Below are 18,090 nucleotides of genomic sequence, written 5' to 3'. Positions count from 1 at the left end.
GAAGTATATGGACACACTCCAATGGATGTTATGCAGATATTCCACCCCAGCAGCCCCTCCCTTCTGAACTGACTTCCTTAAAAAAAGCCCCTCCTTTGCTTTTAAGCTGCACATAAACAGATTTGGAGGTGTGTCGCTCTCCGCCAATAGCGACTCGGCCCGGCTGCCGGGGACGTCCAATCGGCAATCGACTTGCCTGCTGTTAACGGTGGTTGTTGTTTTGCTGTGTCCTGTTTTTTTCTCGCTCTTCAGTGATGAATGGGGGAAGTAAAGAGGAGGCCGGGTCAGGCATTAATAGGCTGAGTGCTTGCCCGCAATTAGGTGGGGGCCCATCTCAATTTCCCCAGTGTGTGTGTGCGCGTATGTACACCGAATTATACAAAAATACGCACAACATTCGCATGCTTTTTATCGCTATCTTGCTACCCCCCAACCCTTGTCCTCCAACATAAAAAAAAATACAGAGCACACTTTGTTTCTTGCGCGTAAACAGCTCACATCCTCCCTCGCTCAGATTTCAGATACACACACACACACACACACACACAAGTGTGTGTGTCCTGATTAATGCTAGTCACAGGGTGTGGAGGCTTGGCAGTGAGGGAACAACTGTGTCCCAGTGCAAACAGGACACCTAGCAGTAAACAACACGAGGGATATAGCGCAGATAATCCTGCATTGAGGCTGACACTTTCTTAACCTCGTTTTTTTTGTGCGGTTTCATGAAGATTTGAGCATCCTTGGGAAAAAACGACGCATAAATCGGCCTCTGCTGAAACAAATTGCACAAAACAAAGCATCCATGACTTGTTTTGGAGCCAAAAGTTGAGTTGCACAATGACAAATGCCGTCCAAAATAAAGGCCAACACAATAAAAAGTGTTTGGTTGCACCTGTCTATCATTTTTGGCTTTCGTTACTGTAGCTGCTGGTACGGACTTCACATGCCTTTGTTTAAAGGGGCCGATTTTGTTTTTGTAACTGCAAGTCAAAACCAAGAACCAAAATTCTATGCAGTCTTTGCTTTCTTCGCATGCGGTTGAAGTATAAACGTCAGAGACGAAGAGTGGCGCAATGACAAAATGTTTGGATAGAACTTCTCAGCTGGATGTTCACTTTTACACAACCGTATTCCGAAAAACACAGTTATGTGTGGCATTTCGCAGAGGTTCTTTGGTTCAATAAAACCTAATTTTCCTGGATGACCCATATTCCAATGAAAAGGTAACGGTCCCATTATAAAGTATTTTCACCACGAGCACAAAAACAAAATTCCATACCTGTCAACCAAGGCCCATTAACTTATTAATGATTGCAAATCCTCTTATTAAGCGATCATAAACTGTACAAACGCAACGCGGCATACATTTGCTCATATAGGTTGCACTTAAAAGTCTAAAAAATTTCTCCAAAATGGACGTAGTGTCCAATCAGTCGCTGTGCCTTTTGTATGCACTAAATTCAAGATTGTGTGGCTGACGCTAATAGCTTGACTGTCTGGTTTTACAAAAAAAGTACTTAAAAAAATATCGTACAAAAGTTGTTATACGACGTACGCAATTTGAAAAGATAAAAAAAGCATAAAATCCGGGAAAAATTATAAGTTGACAGGTATGAAATTCATTAATGTAGCTAATGCCACTGTCTTGGATTTTGGCAATGGTCAAATTCATCATTGTAAAACGTGAAAGAACACAAGTTACATAAAATCTTTCAACATCCACTGAAAAAGATTCCTTAAATATATTGCTGCACTATATCCATCTTCCACCAGCAACGATTTCAAAACAAATATTGACTTTCAGCAATAAATACGCTGTCAACCCGCATATAGACTGAGAGTCTTAGTATAGCTCATTATATAAAAAGACAAACAAACAAAGCCTGCTTGAACGTCTGCAAAGGAAAATAAGCAAAGCCTCCATAAAGATAACCAAACACCAGATGGCCAATAAGCATTCTGTGCCAGAAAAGAGAACAGTTGAGTGTTCACATCATAATTTGCAAGAAATTGACCTATTTCTCCTGCTAAGCGGTAAGGGTAATAAATCACAAGCTCTTCTTTCACTACACCTTACAACACCTGTACTTGTTGCCTAGACATGGAGGAGAAGTGTTACATAAGTTATCAACGATGTTTACTTTCCCCCAGTACATCGTCGAGTATACGGTAAGGGTTCTATATACACTTCCTTCCCTTTCCACCAGCCTGACGTCAAGCGACAAAAAGTGAGCCAGTGGGGCCTTTGACGCTTGTGAGAATCGGGCCAATGAACATTGGAAAGTGAGTCGCTGAGTGATATCCCAAGGCGACCCCTTGACTGACAGAAAGGTCCTCTCCTCAAAAAAAATGAGAGATGGATAGAGTGCTGCCTTGATATACGAATGTCTTGACTTAAGAGCATTTTTTTTTTAAATATGGGCCTAAAAAGAATATTAGCTGATTCAAACGTTTGTGTAAATTTTGTGTTGCAGGCTTTTACATGCCAGGCTTCCGCAAGGCTGTCTACTGCAGCACGACGAGATGCCTAAGCGAGGTACAAAAGGAAGAGGCCAAGTGTTTGGAAACTAGCCAGAACAGACTATTAACAAACCCCACTGAAAAGTTTGGTCTCATCGATCTCCCCGTGACCTAGAAATGTCTCTCAGAGGAGTGCGGCCAATCTTCACTCCTCAACTATTTCTGCTTCTTGTAGTTCAAAAGTTTGGAAAAATAATCACCAACGGTCTGCTGGAGTTTCGAAGTCTTGTTTATGTCTCACTTGCCTAAACAAAAACTGTTTTTAAAATTCTTTCATGCACTTAGAACAATGACATGAATACTTATTTAGTTTAGACTCCAGTTAAAGCACTATTTCAACCCAGGAGATTAAAATTGGGATTTGAAACATGGTCCTCTTTAATCACCATCAGCATGGGTGTACTAGAAGGTTACAATAATTAGACCAGTGGCCTGGTTGGGTTAGGGTTAGCCCTAATCCCATACAGTACATGGATCATGAACACCTTGTCAACAAAGTTACATGAATAAGAAAATAAATTAAAATTACTTCATTAAAAAACGTGTTGGCGAGCGGTTTTCATTGCCGCAATCCTGACAACAAAGGCACTGCTGTGTTCACTTGTGAAACAATCTGCTGTTTCACTTCTCAGTTAAAAACATCAGGGATCAAGTATAAAAAATAAAAGTAGTAAGTCAGGATTCTAACAAATAGGCAATTTGTGTGAGAACTGTTCAATATTCTGATGAAAGATGAATTCTTTCTACCTGCAAATACCATCGAGTTCTGAGCTATGGAGTGAGCATCCTTGTTATTAGTGAGAAAGAAATGAGACAGAGAGAACGACTACACAAATCAAAACAAACTTTGAAGCGATTGAACATTCACTTTATAACGCAGAACCATGAATTTCTTTTCCAGTCCCTAACAAACAGAATCAAAGTGACAACACCCCTCTGTTGTCATCCATCAACCAGAAAATAGCCAACAACAATTGCCAATAAAGACAATGACTGAGATGCTCGTTATACAGGCCAATATCTATAGCAGAATTCCATTTGAAGACGGCTTGGACAAGCCTAAACGTCAAGTGCACGCGATCTATCCATTGTGTAACCTTCCATACTCGAGAACAAGTCAGCAAAGCATGACAACAACACATGCATAGAATACCGGCACGTAGAACTGTACAGTAATGCGTACAAGAGGAATGTGCGGCCGCACCACGGTGGTACAATAAACCCGTAAAGTTTGATGGATGGCATCATGACTCGACGCTTTGGTTCGCCCAATTAGAGCTGTTGAGACATGATGTCAAAGGTTTTGAAGGCTAGGGAAGACGAGCGGTCAAACCGATTTGCACAAAGTTTCCGTTTTAGTCAGGACATTTGAATACGTTGAACTGTCAACCGAGAAAAAGGGAAGAGCGTTAGCATTTCCTCTTTTTTATGCACACGTTTTTTGGCACGGTACACGTGTGCTCAAGTAGAACAAAACACAAAAGTGATACAAAAAAATGCATCTTATCGGGGAAAATGATCGTCCACGTTTCTCAACATGCGGGCGCGTTACTGACAGGTGTTTAAATATTCATGGTGGTTATAATTTTAGATTATATTCATTTTTTAAGAGTGTAACAAAAATGGAACCATGAATATTGGAACAAGTCATATACAGTTGCACTCAGAATCATACAATTTACATATTTTGTATTATCTAGAACAGGGGTGTCAGACTATAGATATAATATTTAGATTTTTTCCTTTATAAATAGATTAAAAGAACTGGATTTAAAGCCCTGAATATTCAGTTTTTTATAGATCTAAAACAATGTTTATTTTTGCTTTTTTTTATATATTTTTAGATTTTACAAAATGATTTTTGAACTAAAAACTGAAAAAATGGATTAAAAAATTACAATTATTGATTTAAAAGGGGGAAAATCAGGAAATTTAATATACCTCTATACTCTTCATTTTAATTTGATCCTAAAACAGAAAGTCGGCACTCATGGGCCGCCACTTTGACACGTGATCTAGAATGATCTGGCCCCCGGGCCTCGAGTTTGACACCTGTGATCTATGGCCTGCCAATCATCTTGGTTCGGAATGCGAAATAGGCTTTCAGTTAACACTATTTATACGATGTTAAATGTGGGGATGCAACTGTATCATTACCAAATACATTTTTCCAACTCTGAGTAACTGTAATTAGTTCATCTCGACCACACACACACACAGGTTGCCCTTCACATGCACAAGAGTTGAGGTCAGAGGTGAACGACTGTGGGAACGCGGCGGTCCCGTAGCGCAAATCTGTCGGCCTTCTGACGAAGGGGCCTGTAACATAAACAAGCACTCGTGTACACAGAGACAATGCAGCCCGAGAAAAGCGCACAATAACTACTCGGCTGCGCAGCATGGCGACTAAACAATAGCAAAATGCTGAAACAACACGGGACCCCAAGCCTAAGCTGACGTGGTCATAGGCAAAGCTTGCAGGTTTTGAAAAAAAAAACATATATTCATGTTCCTGAGATGTCGAGGCGACTGTCGACATTGGATGCAGCCACCTGGCTAGATTTGGTGGCCTGATCCACGGATGACTAAAATCCTGTATGCTGCCCGTTATAAATCTCCCTGGACATGTAAACACGAATACAGTACACACACACTTGGAAAGGTAGACAGATCAGCAGACATTCAGCACACACACACACAAGCTGGATGAGAGCCCAGTGACCAGGGCAAGAGGAAAATATAAAAATCATGCGGTGCATTGCAAACATTCATGCCCAGTGCATGGAAAATTTTCACCCCCAACAAGACTTCCAAGGGACCATCGCGTGGGCTCAGAGTGTCCTCATGCGGCTGCAATGGAAATTGCAGCATGCAGAGAAAAAGGTCAATTTAGTTGAGGCATTAAAACAAGGTTGGTGAACAAGTTAGACATAAAGAGCCAACATTTTAAACAGTGAGAATCAAAGAGGTACACCTTACGTCAGAAACAGCATTAAAAAATCCAATCGGCCAAATGAATTTTTAAAATATAATTATTTGTTTTTAATGGGCCCTGATGAATTTTGAGTGTTTTTATAAAAATAAGAGAATCATGAAACGAGGCAAAGAGCCACGGTATGCACAAAATATGATAAGAAGCAAAGAGCCACATTAATTTTGGCCGGGAGCCGCATGCGGCTCAAGAGCCTCATGCCAAAAAGAAGACGGAGCAAGAAGATGAAGGGTAAAGTGATTGTGTTGATCACATTGAGTTCAGCCATTACTTCTCTCTCATAAATATTATAGCCAGATGCGCCAGATACCCATTTTTTTATTAAGAGACACAATTAAAAAGTATATTTCCGATTGATCCTGGTCGACCACAGAATTCTTTTTTAATAAAAAAATGAAACTAAGAGCTGTGAACAAGCAACCAAGAGAGAAGCCAAGTTATTAACGACACACTAAACGGTAACCTGTCATAAAATAATGTAAAAACATAATAATTGTAGAACCATTTATGTGCACGTAAAACCTTGTTGAAGCACCGTGTACTAATGCTTACAGCTATTGTACCATGGCCAAATGCCAAAGCAGCTAAATTTAACTGCATGTGCGATCCGTGCAGGGGGTGACGTGATGCCGCCACATCCAAAACTCGCCGTTCTCAGGTCTGATTAACAACATTAATAATGGCTTCGTGCCATTAGTATGCCAATAAAGCATGTCGCTAATGCTTGCCAAACCCCTGGAAATGGAGGCCTTAAATCCAACCATCATTGATGTTATTTACCGCGTCTGCGGTTTTCATGCAACGACGGGTCGAAATCTTGCGATGAGTCGATAAAAGTGATTCACGTCATGCCTGAAGGTGATGGCGGAGAATACTCGAAGATGTTAATGTGTTGTGCCGTGGAAAGCCACCATATCAAATGATTTATGATCATGCCAGCTTGGGTTTCTACTAACAGCGTTAAAACCAACAAAAAGGAGGATTTAATGCATTCTTAGGAAAAAGTCTTTACTGTTGAAGCATTAGAGGGTGATAAATCATTTTCAAAGAATGTAATTTCATCTGAGGGTTGCTGTATAAATATCAGAGAGACTTGTTTATTCAACACCGCCCTGTGCTCGCTTTTCTCCTACACACTTTTGTGCACTCAAGAACGGCCATTTAATCAACTGAGACCAGACATTTAAAACCGACTTAAATGTTAACACGTGGGTTTGAAAATGAGGATGGTCAATTGGCCGCATTCATTTTTTTTTTTCTTGCCACCGAGTTGACCGAGCGGTCATGTCACGTTAATTTGAGCATCCAGCAAAACGTGTGCTGACACTTTTTTTTAAAATGTACAATAAAATGAAAATGTCAACAGTATCAGGTGCCCAGTTTCGAAAGAAAAAAAATGTGGCTGCCTGCCCAGAGGAGGGGATTCATGCCAAAGCCATCAGAGAGCAGGGGAGTGTGGGAAGTGGATGTTTCTAAAAGTGAGGTTGAAAGTGGTGCTTTTTATCCACACAGCCAAACTCATCATGTGGGGTGGTTAGTATGTAAATAACCGCTTACTCAAAGAAGCGTATTCAGCAATAAGCAAAGAACATATTCCAAAACTATTCAGGTGTTTATGCCACGGTAATGACAAGCAGATGCTTAATTTTTTGGGAGAGTTTCACCTGTTTTCCCTTCAATGCCAAGCCGTAAATTTCCGCTTTCAAGATTTTTCTCTCTCTCTCCCCCATTTGCTGAATTGCAGGGCTACAAATAATCAGCATCAAGTAACAGTGCCAACCAGCCAACCAACACCCCCCACCGTGGCAATGCACTTCATGTCACTGGTACCATGGCGACTGCTAACACTCTACAAAATCCCAAACTCGACGTGAGCCCATCCCTCCCTCAGCGCCAAGAATAATGCGGTCTTCACATGTTTTGGTAGTTTAGGAGACGGGCTTAACAAATATGTAGATGTTTTAAATAGTAATCATGACTAAAAGCAAACAAGCCCGTCTTTTTTTTATGATTTATTCAGGCTTACCGGATTGACAGTGACCTAGATGCACACAATTCCATCATGGTCTCCCCCTCCTTGTATAGGCTCTTTCTATGCATACTGTATTGGTTTTGAGGTTGGGGGGTGGATCTGTCTATGGTGCTGGATCCCCCTCTGGGATGGTATATGAGCTTTAAAAGCCAATGTTCCTTGAGAAAATGGCATGCCTTCAGTTAAACCGATTTATTTGCACTGTAAAAAAATCTACTATTGAGTCTTCAACATGGAAGTGACAGCTTGGACAGATAAAGGTTAGCATGTTAGGCTAATTAAGTGGTTTCGTCATTTCGGGGTACTCTGGCTCCTTATCATATGACAAAAAATGAATATGTTAGGTTCAAGTAAGACTATTAAAACTGAAAACCAATCACCAATGTATGGTGCTGATGTTAGGATGGTTATTTTGTTTTGTCTACCTTCTTAGGGGGCATTGTGTGTTGGTTCTGACACGACCTGCAGTATAAATGAATATATAAAAGGATAAATTGTGTGTCTGTTACAGTGAAAACTAGTTAGTGGACAATATAAGCCCTGCAATTGCAATGGGAAGCAATCCAGGGTGTAACATACCTCTTATCCTAAAGTAACCTGGAGAAATTCTACTGCCTACTGCACATTTACTGCACAGCGTGATAGTTGCAAACATTACAAGCTGAATCCAAAGATTCCAATAAAACCTGAGCTACGTTGATGGGCTGCGGTGTAGCGCTTCACTTGAGGCACAGCTGCCAATCGAAACTCGCATACACACACATATTCGCAGCTTTACGATTCTATCACATCCTCCATATCCCCACAATATTTGACAGTACAGCCACTGTGCCAAAGGTCATCGCCTGCTGCTTGTGGAGCTTTCTCTCCCCCTCGTTGTACAATTTGTGTGACCCGCTCTGCTGAGATCTCTTCTAATCCAAGCAGATCTGTGCAGACCACAAGGCTCTGCCCCCCCCCTTTCCCCGTCAAACCCCCCTTCTGACTTGACTGGAGTAAAACAGCACCACTCAATAGATGGGCAGCATACTCACGGATGCAATTATTCAAGTAGAATGGCTTAAAAAGGAACCAAGACCGAAAATTCCAGACACAAAGAAATACTACTGCAACCGTACGAGTTGTACAACATGATCCTTGTTTACACATGAAGCTTGTTTATTCAGGCTTGACAGGAGGAATGCTATATCTGGCGAGAACATGCCATCACAGACTTATCACGTGCTGTACCTTTCTAGGAGAGGAGGGAGTCACCCAAAAAAAATCGGTTTATGAATGTTATATCCTAGCCCAAAGCTGTGAACGTGAAATTCTGTACTAAATAAAAGCTGTCTTTCTGATTCAAAGGCAAAAGTGCAGAGGAGTTTTTTTTGTCTACGTTTGATTGACGGCCATAGGTGTCCAATCCTAGAGCAATCCTTCAATCCCAACAAGTTTAATACTAAAAAAATACATTGTAAAACCTTATCTCGTTTTGTTTAACCCAATCCTGATTGTCTATTTAACAAATAAAAGCGGAAAGATGTATAGTTGGCCCATGCATCCGAGTTTGACTTATTTGAAAGCAGGTCTTGGAGAGAAAAAAAAGTTTGGACACCCTTGAATTAACAGCATCCTTGAGTAGCAAAACAACTAATGTTGCGCAATGTCTACAACTTCCTACTGTAGGTGTCATAATCAATAATTACTTGTGAGTCATTGTCCAAAGAAAACAATGTGACTGCGTCGCAAGTATGGGACAAAGCCCTGCGGAAGGACAAAGTAATGTGTTCTAGATTGTTCCGGGAAGGCCGGTTCTTCGTAATTAGTGACACATCAGTGTTTGTTTGGGCGATAAAACAACAACGGTGAGGAGACTAATGTGGTGTCAAAAATAAATAAAGTGCATTGTATGCTCCTGACAGGCAACGGTCCAATTTCTGCAGCACTTAACGGAAAGCGAATATAGCTAGAAAATGAATAAATGTCTCTTTGAGTTGACTGTACAATCATTTGAATAAATAAGAGGCACGAACATAGGCATTGCGTTGAATAATGCATGAGGACATTAGCAGGCAAGAAACCATTACGAGTAATATGTAATGTAATAAAGTGGCATGTTGAGTTGCTCTGATCAATCCATTTGCAATTGTCCCTTGTGCGAGGGGTGTCATGTAAAGTGAAAGAGCCATTTGAGAGCTAATTCAAGAGAGACGGGAGGGATAACACAATGGTGCAATTACATAATACAAAGAAGCCACTCACTGTGCGTTTGAAGCAGCCCCGAGACTGGACTTCTTTCATCCCGCCTAGGGAATATGGTGACCGGGTGATGGAGTCTGCCCACCCCTTCATAGACCCACGCAGATACGAACAATTGCGTCTGTTGATTTTGTTTTGGGAATGTGTGTTTTGGATTCAGTGTGTTTGCGCTGCATTGTGGTTATGTGTACGGCCCCCGGTAATCTCGCGTTTCTATTTGAATTTGAACAGAGTCTGAAAAACAAGGTTTAAAAAAAAAAAAAAAAAATTAAAAAAAGACGATACTAAGGGAGTGAGAAAATGTTAAAGCAAATATTAATAATCACAGGTGAACGAATCAGAAGTATTTAAAGTAAAATAATTGTATTTGAAAAAAACTACTTGTAAAATCTGATCTAATCTAAGGATTTTTCTAAAATAATTAAGATGATCGGCCCGATTTTCAGTTATGATGATGATAAAAAATTAAATTAGGGAAATATAGTTGTAGTATTATGACAAAGAAAAGACTGCTTTTTAATATATAAAGGTAATATTTGCAAAAGAAAAAAACAAAAATAAAATCTAACTATACTATTACTCAGTCCCCTAATATTAATACAGACATAGGTTTATTTGAAAAATAAAAATAAAAATTACAAACTAAAAAAACACTTGGCCTTGCCTTGTCTATTTGCATTCGCTCAATAACTTGACACAAGAACTGATACGAGCCCTCTTGGATGACCCCCTTATTTTTCTGTGCTGACAAAACTCCCGATATGCATGCACAGTTGTGCCCCGCATGCAAGCCCCCCACCGCACACACACATGCACCAGAACATCCCATGGGAACCAAATCCGATCCTCCCCACATCCACACATAGATCCCTATTTTCAGCCTTGACCCAATAACCCTTAGCTCATGGGGCTCATTCTTAACACTGCACCATCCCCTGCTCAAGAGATCACTGTCACGGGGATAAATCAAATTTTCCAAATCTGAATTTGCTCCAACAGCCGTCACAGCTTGTACAGTGATTATAAAGAGCTCGAGTGTCATACTGTGTAAAAGCCAACTGCCAATGCTGAAGAGCTTTGCTTGTTTCGCCATTTGAATTTTCTCATTGGTAACACAGACCTAGCAAGTGGTTAGTACGTGCGATGAAAGATTCCAGTCATGCTCAAATAATCATGGAAGTTCGACCAGCTAAAAACAAAAAAGCTGCTCAATATTTTTGGCGGTTTTATACGTAACCATGAAGACAGTCGGCTCCTTTCGCCACCAATCAGAGTGGCTCCTCTCATTCCCTTTAAATTATTTAAAACAAAGAGAACAAGGGGGTTCTGTGCTTACCTGTCATGTGGCAAATGGGTTAAGCGGCAATAGATTACATAATATTCTGTTTATTTTGCATTTCCACATGATCCCTCTATGACAAATATAACTAAATATAGCTCAAAGAGTCATTAGTAATGAATAAGAAATGTAATAGAAGCTAAAAAACTAAAGTAGAAAATTGTATTTGGCTGACTTTGATCAGAAGCGAGGAAACTCCTCAAATTCAGTCCGATTATCACTTGTACCCCGCTTTAGGGCTTCGGTCTTCTGAGGATCTAAAGGCATTAAGGATCCGTCTGAGCCGAGAGCCCCCCTCCCTGCTAAAGCCCACCGCCATTACTGACAAATGTCAGAAAGGTGTATACTGTATGTGTGAGATCAAGAGAGAGAGAGGGAGGGTCAGTCGCGGATTTAGGGTCTTCAACTGTAAGACCTCATCCATAAGAGATGCAACAGTGGGCCCATAAAAAGCAGCCTTTGGCAAGCCCTGGACAACTACAGCTTAACATAATTCAAAAATACCAGACGGCGTGTACTGCAGCGTACGCCTAAAACCTGCAAAGCAGCTTTCTCCCTCTTTCATCCCTCTGCCCCTATCATCCAACTTCCAAAAACACTCCTGCAAAAAACAGGAATTCATAGCAGGCGCAGTCTTTATAGCCTCCCAGTATTGACATCTTGTTATAGTATAATCTATCATTTAAAGTTCATCATATTTTGATTTTAACCTTGTTATAGTTCAGTTTTAATGTCGTTATATTCATATTAATTGTATGACTTTGTGCTAATGTAGAGCTCAGGTCTGACAAGCAAATTGTGGCAGTCGTCATCTCAACTACATTGAAAAACAAACAACTAAACCGTATACAGTAGCGAGACTCATTTAAGTTGATAGTTTGTAGTTATGCTCAAACCTAGTTAAACATAAGCTAAATGACGTCGTAAATCTCCGATGATGAGCCCGCTATGGAATTCTTTCCTCAAAGTGTTATGGAATATTTCCAATAAACAAGTCCGCTCATATTGCACCGTTTATGCGCCATGTAGTTATAGAACAACAAACAGTATTTAGTGGTTCTTAACTCAATCACTGCTTTTGACGTCAAAGGGGCGTCCAATCCATCTGAACTGGACTGCTAGTCTTCCCAGTTCAAACGGATTAGATATCTATGAACGGCAATGGAAGTTAGTTAGTATGCTCTACTATTTTGAAGAATAAAATGCCCCCCAAAAATGATATATTGTCACAATAAAACAAAGAGGACAAGGGGGTTCTGTGCTTACCTGTCATGTGGCAGTTCATTCATGTGGAGACAAAGGGCGCAGAAGAAAATGGGGGGCTCGAACAATACACAGTGGATTGGTTTTATTTAAGTTCTTTTCCAGTGGTATACAAGGATGCAGTTATTTATTTATTACATCCAATTGGAGCCTAATAGAAAAGGCACGTTTGGAGCCCAGACTTATTTGGCCACTGGAAATACATGGGTTGTAAATCGATAGCATTGATCATTTAATAAAAGAGTGGCGGTCAAGTGGTGTCGTTGACATTAATCCACTTGACAAAGCGTGACATGGTTTTAAAAAGGCTGAATGGTTATGAGGAGGCGGCAGATGGTAGCAGATCAATAGCATGCACGCTTTGGAGACAACAGGACTTAATAAAGCCCTCCTACCTGGACGGCCTGAAGAAGTCGGACGCTGCGCTCCCTCACGTCTTCGAAAGGACACCGCTTGGTGAGCATGAGGAGGTGGGCCAGGATGTCGTTCAGGTCACTGCTGAGCGGAGACCCTGATGGCAGTGAAGGCGAGGCCGGCGGCATGGGCCCGATCGCCTCCACTTTCATCAGGACCTCTTGGCAGATTTGCTCCATGGCGGTCGACCTGGAGCCGGCGTCCCGGCTGGTCAGGCCGTCCCACCTGCCTTGAGTCTCCTGGTGTTCCGCGTCCATCGTCAGATATGGAGACTTGATGTGTGTTGTTGATGTACAACAAGGCTAAGGCAAAGTTTAGGACATGAATGTGAAGCAAAATTCTGCAAACGCCAGGAGTTAAGATACAGGAACAATGTTAGCTGAGGTTGAAATATGTGTTTTTGCTTCTCCATATCTTGCAGCGCATACTCAAATGTCACAAGAATGTTACCATTTTGGCCTCATTGCTAAGGAACCAGGGTAAGATAACATTGTATCTCCTTTTTTCATGTATTCCTCCAGGATAACAATGACAGTAAATGTAAAAAGAAAATCAGAACAAACTAATGTTTCAGGGTTTCTTTTTTGGTCATTGCAACTATGTATTGTAGTGTACTATATACTAAAAAGTAAAAATGACAGACCAATTGCATTTGAAAGGAGACTGAGGTTGACAAGGGAAAAACTGCAGCAAAGTGGAGACTAAGGAGCATAAGGTTCAATATTTTGTGTTGATCCAAACAAAATGTGATACAGTTTGCTCACGTCAAATAACATATGTATTGTTTTCTTGCCTCTAGCATGGGGATTTACACCAACATCATACCAGACATTGTTATTGATCCTTCCTTTTTCCCCAGAACAAGCATCCTTTTAATAACAATCTTCCATTTTCTCTAAATGTGTTGCGACCACTTGTTGCGATTGCAAATAATCAACTTTAAACGTCAAAACGTCATTAAAAAATGAACAAATACCCAAGCCTGCCTGTCACTGAGCTCCATTCAATTTCGTCCTTTACCAGTGGGCTCATACAAGTCACCGGGGACCGCCGATTGTGAAAAACGAGTTAGGCATCAAAACGCGAGAAAATCAGAAGAATGTCATGGATAAAAAGGACTTACTTTGGTCACATTCTTTGGTGCTGGTCTTGCAACGGGACACCTTGCCACAGCAGTGACCAATCTCGATCGCCCCGCAGTAATATCAGGAGGCAGGAACTCCGTGGTAAATATTTGATGGATAGCAAACAAGAACCAATGAAAAGAGGTATTGAGTCCTCCGGGGCGGGTTATCAGAAACTCTGGCAGATGATTGGCCAGTCGGCTGTTACCATGCTTGCCAGAGAAGGTTTTCTGGGAGTTGAGTCTTCTTCGGGGTTTCCTGGCGCTTTATTTAGCCAAAGATGGCTTCACGTAAACTACAACTCCCAGCCTGCAACGCGGCTATAACGGTCGCCCCCACAAGTTGTTTATTACAAATATAAGAGTGAAAAGAAAAACAGCAGAAAAGGGGGAGGTATTGTGCTCCCTCGTCTCGGCTTGTTTTGTTCAAATGACGTCAACCGTAAATGTGCAAAAAACGATTGAGAAGTAGGTTAGAATGTTCCTACAATTTCATTTTCTGGATTCACAATTGAAGGAGAAAGTACTAATATAAATATAACACAATGACAATGATCTGTATAGCATATGTGCAACAAAAATGGTTGAGAACGTTGCAGATTGCCTTTTAGTTGTTTTCTAAATATGCTAAAACACCCCAAATGTAATAACCAAATGTGCACAAAAACCCATTTCCAGGGAAAATAATAAACCATGCAGAATGGGAATCCCTGAAATTACATGATTCCTTTTTTCAGTCGTGCAAATGTCGTGACTGATGACTCTCATTGTCACTGAAATCATCGAATATTCTTCCAAGTGAAGAATGCGTGTCTATGAGGAAATATTTACGAGACGTCGACGTCTTTTAATCGCGTAATCATCAAGAATGGGTGCATGGAGATGGCGAGGGGAAGGCGGAACATGTTTGCGGGCGGAACTCGAATAAAGCAAACGCGTGAAGGGAGGGAAATTTAAACTGTTGGGACCCAGCTGTCAAAATAGCCATTTTTAGCATCAATCGGCTAACACACAGATCCATCAAGAACAAGAACCCAAGAACTATGATCGCTTTCTGCTATGGACGACAATAACTCGTCATGTTACAGAATGGAGTTTTGTCATGATCAGGTAAACGTTTCGAGTGTTTCCTTTCTGCTCGGTGCTGCTAACTGTTAGCATGGTTGCTAATTTGATTTATAGTCCAGCATTTCCCTGTTCTTTCTGCGCTTTGATGATGTGCGATTGCATTGGTTATTTCATCCATGCTTAATTTGAGAACCGATTTCTCAGATTTTTTAAAAAAAAAAACTATATATAAATTCATGTGTGTAGCTTTCAGACTCCCCTTCCAAAAACAGCTACATAGGAAGCTACTACAAGCCTCCAGAAAAGATCAACTCAATCCAAAATGAGGCAGAACAGTCTACTAATGTCCCAGAAGCCCCAATCGACAACCCTCTGCTCCAGAAACAAGGTACTGCAAATGTTTCCTTTTTTGTCAATGCCACATAAAGTTACACATTTTCTCATTCCAGCTATCATGGATGCACTAAGGACCCTTCAGGACAAATGTACACGCCTTCAACGTCAGCATTTGCAAACCGAGAGGCAGCTGGCTTCCTTTCCGGCGACAATCGGGGTTCCTGCATTTGAGGGTGATAACAGGAAAGGTAAGTGTGCGCTCGTGTCAACAAAAGCGGCGACAGACATCTCCAATTATCAATATCTTGTGTACAGAGTTGGATTCCAAATTACAGTCTGCCGAGACTCACTGTAAGATGCTCGAGAAGCAGCTGGACCACATGCGGAAGATGGTGGCGGGGGCGAGGAAGGACAAGGATGATCATACGACGGTACAATCTAAATAGTTTGATAAAAAAAGATGAAACATTTATGATCTTTTCATCTCCCGCACAGAAACAGAGACAGCAGCAACAGCAACCGCCGCTGCCACCACCACCACAACAACAACAGCTGGAGAAACAGCCAAGCAACCCCGACAACCAGATTCAACACGAAAAGCTGCAGAAACTTGAATCGCAATGCATCAAGTTGAGCAAGACACAAAATATGTCCGTGGTAAGATGACGACTACACCGAATTCCCTTAACTGGGGTCATTGTGTGGTTTTTTAAGTTTTGGCTTTATTTTTGACAGATGAAACTTGCCGATCTGGAGCAAAAATTTCTCAAAGAGGAGCATGAGCGTAAGCTTGTGCTCGAGAAAGCAGGCCAGGTAAGCTCCATGTAGAAGAATACTCATGTTTCACCGTTGGATTTGAACTTTAAGGTGGAATAAAAGAGTAAATGACAACCTTTCCACGTGCACAGCTTCAACGAGAGTTGGACCCCAACCTCCGACTCGCTTCCCCGTCTACCGTCCAGCAGACTAAGCCAAAGAGTGTCCCCCAGAAAGCTCCATTGGTATATCTCGAATGTCTTCTACGATGGTCTTGAGGATGAAAATGGTAATATATGTCTGCGTTCTAGAAATCTCCAAGGCCAAGTGAGTCACCGTCCCCAAGGCATAAAAAGATTCCCTTTGTGGCCGGAACGGTAAGAGGGCAATTAATTTTTTCGCAAATATAGCGGTCTCCATTAACGTTTTGATTTTCCTCCCAGTCGACCAGCCCGAGCCACTCGGTCCACGCCAACGTGCAGAGCATTTTCCACATGATGAAGCACCACCATCCTCAGTTTTGCGAGTGGGTGAACGGTATCCACCGCTCGCAGAGCTGCGGAGCCAAGAAGAGCCTCCGAATGGACGGGCCGGTGGTTCCCGAGCGAGACCGGGAGCAGCCTGAAGTCCAATTGCCGGGCTCGCTGTCCGACCTCCTCCTGACCCTTCAAGACGAGCTGGCGCAGATGGGCTTGTGAGTATGACGACACCACCCATACACCCATCACATGTCAACGTTTGGTGTGCACGTGTCAGTGAACATCGGGAGCTGATAGGTCAAATCGACACGACTCAGCGTAGTGAGCAGAGGAACGAACTGCAGAAGGAACTCGAAAGTATGGTGGCCAGGATGGATAAAAAGGGAGCACAGATCATTGAGCTGAAGAAACATCAGCAGACAGTAAGAGAAGTACTTTATTCTACGTTTATATGCCTAACATTTATAATTATTATTATTATTCAAAGTTGACCCAGCGTCCAGGGGGCAGCAATAAAGTATCCAAAAAGCCATCCACTTCGCCAACCAGAAGCAAGCATCATTATCAAGACAAGCCGACCAACGTAGGTCAGCAGAACCTTCAGATTCTCAGGGAGACGCAGAAGATCCGCAACTGCCTCAAGCAAGACGACATCTGCTGGGAAGTTTAGCTATGACTGTCTTTTTTTACAAAATATTTTAATGATCAATTTTTTATTAGCTTTTGTACATTATTAATAAAGCATATTTTCGGCATTTTTCATTTAGTCTGATGGTGCATTATTACTAAACAAAACTTATGTGAAGCACATTTTGGATGTTAGTTTTCTTTGACCAATTTTGGCTGATTTTATACAGCGCAAATAGTAACAATCTGACATATTGCAAAAAGCATTGTTTTCATCCAAAACTAAAGACTTATGCACTGTTTTTTATAATTCTGTTACAAAGCATTGCATCGCTTATTACATCACAAAGGGTGTGATGCAAAGACATTACATTACATTTTTATTAATATTAGACATCATTGTTGAGACTGGATTTTGTTGTGGACACATTGGAATAGAAGTGAATAAAATGCAGATATATCAATTTGTTGGGTTCAGCACCAGCACACCTGAAGTTCTGGGAAGTTATTTTTTATGATTAAACATAGATTGCTTAACATTTTGTTATTGATGAGTATAATTATCCACATTCTGGCAGTGTCATTGATCAGTGTTTGTCTTTGGGAAAAGGAATCGACATGAAAACTGGGGTTTAAACAGAAAATCACAGCAGTTAAGATGTTAAGGTTAGTGCATCAGCAGTTGCCTACTGCTGAGTAAACACTGTTTAACCACACAACCAGTCTGGGTTCCTCTTACGTGAGGTCTTGAGCTCCAACTAGTAGTTTTTTTTAAATATTATTCTCACGGTCATTCAGTAACTGAGCTTTTGTCTACTAGATTAATAAAAATCATTCATCAAGCCCACTATATCAAATTTTATCCTCAAAATAGTAGCCAATGAGGGACACATGTCTAAA

At 41.2% G+C, this 18,090-nt stretch overlaps 2 protein-coding genes across 3 annotated transcripts in view; one reads left to right on the top strand and one right to left on the bottom strand.

Annotated features, from left to right (window-relative positions):
* Positions 1 to 14,082, bottom strand: part of sesn1 (sestrin 1) — a 37,658-nt gene extending 23,576 nt beyond the window's left edge. Inside the window, exons 1-2 of one of the 2 annotated variants that reach the window (XM_077587063.1) lie at positions 13,925 to 14,082; positions 12,783 to 13,103 (exon numbers count right to left, since the gene is read on the bottom strand). In XM_077587063.1, coding sequence (XP_077443189.1) covers positions 12,783 to 13,058 — 276 coding nt within the window. In that variant the 5' untranslated portion in view covers positions 13,059 to 13,103; positions 13,925 to 14,082. The remainder of the gene's footprint in view (positions 1 to 12,782; positions 13,104 to 13,924) is intronic. The other variant, XM_077587060.1, reaches the window with a different exon arrangement.
* Positions 14,083 to 14,344: 262 nt separating this feature from the next.
* cep57l1 (centrosomal protein 57, like 1) lies at positions 14,345 to 17,325 on the top strand. The gene is made up of 11 exons (XM_077587339.1): positions 14,345 to 15,034; positions 15,239 to 15,380; positions 15,442 to 15,576; positions 15,644 to 15,759; positions 15,824 to 15,985; positions 16,064 to 16,141; positions 16,237 to 16,329; positions 16,396 to 16,461; positions 16,528 to 16,778; positions 16,841 to 16,985; positions 17,051 to 17,325. Exons 1-11 carry the CDS (start codon positions 14,984 to 14,986, stop codon positions 17,231 to 17,233), a joined length of 1,422 nt encoding a protein of 473 aa, XP_077443465.1. The 5' UTR covers positions 14,345 to 14,983; the 3' UTR covers positions 17,234 to 17,325.
* Positions 17,326 to 18,090: the final 765 nt, after the last annotated feature.

The sequence above is a fragment of the Stigmatopora argus genome, chromosome 19 (assembly GCF_051989625.1).
Source record: "Stigmatopora argus isolate UIUO_Sarg chromosome 19, RoL_Sarg_1.0, whole genome shotgun sequence".
Lineage (NCBI taxonomy): Eukaryota > Metazoa > Chordata > Actinopteri > Syngnathiformes > Syngnathidae > Stigmatopora > Stigmatopora argus.
The sequence above is the reverse complement of the archived record's forward strand: the minus strand, read 5'-3'. Positions and strand labels throughout refer to the sequence as shown.

Bases quoted from the DNA above. Each gene is read 5' to 3' on its own strand.
- cep57l1 (XM_077587339.1), top strand. From the start codon at position 14,984: ATGGACGACAATAACTCGTCATGTTACAGAATGGAGTTTTGTCATGAT. The intron at 15,577-15,643 runs GTAAGTGTGCGC...TCTTGTGTACAG, and splicing joins TGAGGGTGATAACAGGAAAG to AGTTGGATTCCAAATTACAG. The intron at 16,986-17,050 runs GTAAGAGAAGTA...TATTATTCAAAG, and splicing joins TGAAGAAACATCAGCAGACA to TTGACCCAGCGTCCAGGGGG.